General features: G+C 41.1%; 1 protein-coding gene across 1 annotated transcript in view; it reads right to left on the bottom strand.

The window, feature by feature from the left end:
• Positions 1–383: 383 nt before the first annotated feature.
• LOC139385117 (tetraspanin-4-like) overlaps positions 384–6,000 on the bottom strand; it is an 86,940-nt gene continuing 81,323 nt past the window's right edge. Inside the window, exons 6-7 of the mRNA XM_071130182.1 lie at positions 4,202–4,285; positions 384–652 (exon numbers count right to left, since the gene is read on the bottom strand). Of these exons, the coding sequence (XP_070986283.1) occupies positions 584–652; positions 4,202–4,285 (153 nt within the window). The 3' untranslated portion in view covers positions 384–583. The remainder of the gene's footprint in view (positions 653–4,201; positions 4,286–6,000) is intronic.

The following is a 6,000-nucleotide window of genomic DNA, read 5'->3' as shown; positions in this document are numbered from 1 at the left end:
TGAAGTTGCTATACTTATATTCCTTTATATGTAATAAATCCCTCCAGATTAACTAGTTCATTAAATAAGTTATTATGAATTCACAGTTACAATGGATTCTAATTTACTGTATTTCTTGATGGTGGAAGAAAAAAAACCTCAAGGATAAGTCGATTTGGACGAGCCAAACATTCAGTAAACACCACTATAAGAGCCATGCACTTTCGTACTTGCATGGCCTGTTTAACTAAATGCACTCCCGACCTGCATTCCTTAGCTCTCCTCTCGTTTCAAAACACTTAGATTATAGAGTGATTCAAAATAATTTAAAACATCTTAAAAAAAAAAAGGATTACATCTCTATGCGTATTTCTACATATTACATGTACACGTTGAGCACAAAATGAGCGAATAACATTTAATTGAGCAAAAACCATCCACCGGCTCCCGATATGGCATTGTGGCTGTTTAACAGTACAGGTTGTTGTGAAGATGTGACATGAGGATTGGTCTGCGAGGGTGTCGCTGAGAAAGAGTAGAGGGACAGGGTCTGTGGGAGGGGTGTGTGTGCCGCCCTCATTCCCAGGGTCCTTTGGGGGCAAAGCTAGGCGTAGAAGGTCTCCACTTTGACTGCATGGCAGAACATCGTCATAGAGAACACCAAACCCAGAATCTACACAAAGGGATGACATACACAACCAAAATCAGTGTGAGACCACTACATCATCAATAAAGTGGCCCGTGTCCAAATACCCGTACTTGCGTCCTAAATAATAGGCCGTTTGAGTACGCAAATGTTTTTACATTTTATAAGAAATCTAGTTTACTTTAAATGCACGGATGTCATACTCATTTCGGCTTAGACAACAGCTGATAATCAGCTATGGGGATTTGCTACAGAAATGAACCAAGACGCATTCTCAGTATGCGGAAATAGAAAGTTTTATAGTATATACACTATCGGTCAAAAGTTTTAGAATACCTACTCGTTCAAGGGTTTTTCTTTATTTTTACTATTTTCTACATTGTAGAATAATAGGGAAGACATCAGAACTATGAAATAACACATATGGAATCATGTAGTAACCGGAAAAGTGTTCAACAAATCAAAATATATTTTATATTTAAGATTTTTCAAATATCCACCCTTTGCCTTGATGACAGCTTTGCACACTCTTGGCATTTTCTCAACCAGCTTCATGAGGTAGTCACCTGGAATGCATTTCAATTAACAGGTGTGTCTTAAGTTAATTTGCGGAATTTCTTTCCTTCTTAATGCGTTTGAGCCAATCAGTTGTGTTGTGACATGGTAGGGGTCGTATACAGAAGATAGCCCTATTTTGTAAAAGACAAAGCCCATATTATGCCAAGAATATCTCAAATAAGCAAAGAGAAACAATAGTCCATCAATACTTTAAGACATGAAGGTCAGTCAATATGGAACATTTCAAGAACTTTGAAAGTTTCTTCAAGTGCAGTTGCAAAAACCATCAAGTGCTATGATGAAACTGGCTCTCATGAGGACACCCACAGGAATGGAAGACCCAGAGTTACCTCTGCTGTAGAGGATAAGTTCATTAGTTACCAGCCTCAGAAATTGCAGCCAAAATAAATGCTTCAGAGCTCAAGTACCAGACACCTCAACATACTGTTCAGTGGAGACTGTGAATCAGGCCTTCATGGTCGAATTGCTGCAAAGAAACCACTACTAAAGGACACCAATAATAAGAAGATACTTGCTTGGGCCAAGAAACACAAGCAATGGACATTACATTTTTGGTTCCAACTGCCATGTCTTTGTGAGACGCGGTGTGGATGAATGGATGATCTCTGCATGTGTATTTCCCACTGGGAAGCATTAAGGAGGTGTGATGGTGTGGGGGTGCTTTGTTGGTGACACTGTCTGTGATTTATTTAGAATTCAAGGCACACTTAACCAGCATGGCTACCACAGCATTCTGAAGCAATACGCCATCCCAGCTGGTTTGCACTTGGTGGGACTATCATTTGTTTTTCAACAGGACAATGACCCAACACACCTCCAGGCTGTGTAAGGGCTATTTTACCAATAATGAGAGTGATGGAGAGCTGCATCAGATGACCTGGCCTCCACAATCACCTGACCTCAACCAAATTAAGTGAAGCAAAAGCAGCCAACTAGTGCTCAGCATATGTCGGAACTCCTTCAAGACTGTTGGAAAAGCATTCCAGGTGAAGCTGGTTGAGAGAATGCCAAGAGTGTGCAAAGCTGTCAAGGCAAAGGGTGGATATTTGAAGAATCTTAAATATAAAATATTTTGATTTGTTTAACACTTTTTTGGTTACTACATGATTCCATATGTGTTGTTTCATAGGAGGTTTGATGGTGTGGGGGTGCTTTGTTGGTGACACTGTCTGTGATTTATTGTCTTCACTATTATTCTACAATGTCAAAAATAGTAAAAATAAAGAAAAACCCTGGAATGAGTAGGTAGTGTACATTTAAGAAAATCTAGGATGTTTATACTAATTTCAGCTCATCATCTAGTAGAATTCGATGCACACTTTCCCACAATGCATTGGAAGAGGGGCGCTGTGAGTGACGAGCCCAAGTTCTCGTCATGTAACCAAACAACAAAACTATGCTACTTAATTGGGAAGATGCCGATAGCGAAGCTTCTGCGGTGGTGTTCACGAATATTGCATAGTAGGCTGCTACATCATTTTTTTTAAACTCGTATTTTATTTGACCTAACATGGATTTCTGTTTTCTCATAAAGTGTTTCTTGTTCTCTTGGCCTTCGTCAGAGCTTTTAAACTAAATACTGAAACATGTTGATTTCTGAGCGTGTCGGCACCGGGGACTCGAGATGTGGCTGCGTTATTGATGTCATGTTAATCAGGCTTTTTGTTTTGAACATATGGATTGTTTAGGTTTTGTAGGCTACCTGTTTCATTATTTCATGTATGGATCAAGCCTTAACTCCTTCCCAATGATCAGTGCTTTAGTTCATTATGTTGCTGTCCAGCGGTTCTGAATTTGCGATGTGCCCATCTGTCCGCTTTTTCTGTGCAATAGCCTTTTGATTTGAAAAGTTTTGGTGTGTGTACTAGGCTAATGTATACGATACAGCACTTTGGTTTCACTAAGAAATATGTTGAAATGGGACCAAATGATCTGTTTCCGTCTTCAGTCCCTTTGAAATAGGATAGAATGGCTATATGGGCTACGGTATAGGTCAAATGTGATAGTCTGCCAAAAACCAGCCTGAGTAGGCATATGTAGTGTAGAGAAATTAATCAAATTGGAAATTATCAGGCTGGTTAATTCAGTGGCTTGTATTCATGAATGCGAAGGTAAGCCCCCCCCCCCCCCAAAAAAAAGTGTCAAAGGAAGCCACCTTGGATTTTGGCATCACTGCTATCAAATCCCATTGAGAACTTGCGTCATTGACAGAAAAACTTTAATTGTTGCATATCATTGTGTTGTCCTCCTGTGGCTAGCTAGCTAACTAAAATTGTCCCTTTCCTAAATTAGCCATAGATGGAAATAGGGATTTGGACTTGTGGTTTTACCTAATTCTCTGTACTGGCCACTGATTATAATGGGGATTCTGATCCAACCATTAAGTCATACATTGCTGTGCCCCCTGGCCTGAGAGGATGGAAGTTCAATACTCAGCCAGTCAGTCAGGATCCACCACTATGTTGCGGTTGCGGCATACTGTATACTTTTTACTATGCGACGATGAGTACATAGCATGCAGTTTAAGTATATAATAAGCTAGTATGGGTATTCAGATACGGCCAGTCTCCACTGAGAATAAAAAGGTACAACCTCATGAATTGGAATTCACTGTAATAGTTAACAATAGTGGCAATACTTTCAAATCATCTAATTTCTTATCAATTGTTAGTGATATTAGCCTGGTTCCAGATCTATACAATATGTGCTTTTAACCAACTCCTCTGACTTTTGTCGTCATGCCATTGTCTGACCCCAATGCAAGCTACCGTAAAACGTTCAGATGCGCAGATATTTGGAATGGGGTCTGTGTATAGCAATGACAACCAATGGTCAAAGTTGGAAAAGCAAAATGCAGATCTTCTGGTGCCAAGCTAAGATGCTGTGGTTCCCTGTCAATAGACATCTCTCTATAAAATGTACACGTGTTTAGCAGATGTTAATGGGGGTGTAGCGAAATGCTTGTAAACTGTACAATGGTGTCACCAGTGTCTGTACCTGTGTGAGTGCCGTACACAGAGCAAAGATCCACAGGGCCACCAGATTCTCTTGTAGCCAATCCTTCACCCGTTCGTAGCATGGCTGTGGAGACACACAAGAATGGAAACAAATATTTTAAAGCACATTATACAAAACCCCTGAAGTGTAGCCTACAGCAGGGTTGGGATCAATTCCATTTCATTTCAGCCAATAGAACATCCATAGAAAAAAGTGATTTTAATCGAAAGGTTAGAGAAAACAAAAACTAACATTTTAATGTGTTTTCTCATTCACTCCATCTGGTGCTAGTCTTGGTAGACTTACAAGAGCATTGGCCCACAGACTCTTTTATACACTGGCCAGCACAGTGACGCATCCCACACACGCCTTTTCCTCTGAAAATCATCTCCTTGTCATGTTAGCTAAGTGGGTCCCTTGCCTTCCACATTTCGCCCAACTCTGCTCTGTTGTTCCCTGGGATAACATCCCTATCTAGTGCGATGGACGGAAGGATGGGAGTGACTTGCAGATACCATCACTCTGTGCTGGGACAACATTTAGACAAGTGAGTGAGCTGAATTTTTCATGGCCAACACGAACGGGATATACAAATAGGCGACGTCAACCAAACTTTCTCCGACTCTCCCTTTCCAACATTCATTACGTGTAACACAGTGAAAAGGATGATGGACCACAAGTCCTTATGTAAAAAAAAAAAAAAAATGTGAATAGTTTATATATCCTGAAAGTGGTTGTTGTAATAATTCAAGATAGTGGCATAGACAATGGCAGACAGTGATGGGCCTGGCACAGAGTGCATGAGCCTGGCATGGTACGCGGCAGAAAGAATTTACGCCTTACAAGGAAACCCGAACCGGCTGCACGCGTGCACCATTGTACATAAATGTATTTTATCCCCCCACACCAAACGCAATCACGACACGCAGGTTAAAATATCAGAACAAACTCTGAACCAATTATGTTAATTTGGGGATTTGCTAGCTAATTTGTCCTATTTAGCTAGCTTGTCGTTGCTAGCTAATTTGTCCTGGGATATAAACAATGAGTTGTTATTTTACCTGAAATGCACAAGGTCCTCTACTCCGCCAATTAATTCACACATAAAACGGTCAACCGAATCGTTTCTAGTCATCTCTCCTCCTTCCAGGCTTTTTCTTCTCTTGACTTTATATTGCGATTGGCAACTTTCATAAATTAGGTGCATTACCGCCACCGACCTTGTTCGTCTTTCAGTCACCCACGTGGGTATAACCAATGAGGAGACGGCACGTGGGTACCTGCTTCTACAAACCAATAAGGAGATGGGAGAGGCAGGACTTGCAGCGCAATCTGCGTCAGAAATAGAACGGATTTCTAGTTTAGCCCGTGGCAACGCAGACGCTCGTTTGGCGCGCGCAATAATTGAACGCGACGCGAGCGGTGTAGTCAGCCTGTTGGTCTGTAGCACTGCTGTTTTTCAGTCTTCCCTATAATCATGGATTTAGACCTGGGACACCAGTTGAGTGGATTCTCTCGCCGAACACGGGGATTAATCAAGTAATTATATATTAACTAACTACCAGGGGTGAAAGAAAGTCAGCACTGCTGCTGCAGACCTCGAAGCCGAGATTTCAAAACAGAGTTGATTAACATAAACAAATCCACATCAAAATCTGTCTAGAGATATATCTGTGGAAATACTACTCTGTTTGTCAGACCAGGAAGCATCCTGAAAATCGGTCTATGACCCCACTCTGGTGTTCTCCGTTTTTTTCCCCATACGACTCCCACAAGTGTCACGGGACTAGTCTAAAGGT

Source organism: Oncorhynchus clarkii, chromosome 26, assembly GCF_045791955.1.
Source record: "Oncorhynchus clarkii lewisi isolate Uvic-CL-2024 chromosome 26, UVic_Ocla_1.0, whole genome shotgun sequence".
NCBI lineage: Eukaryota > Metazoa > Chordata > Actinopteri > Salmoniformes > Salmonidae > Oncorhynchus > Oncorhynchus clarkii.
The sequence above is the reverse complement of the archived record's forward strand: the minus strand, read 5'-3'. Positions and strand labels throughout refer to the sequence as shown.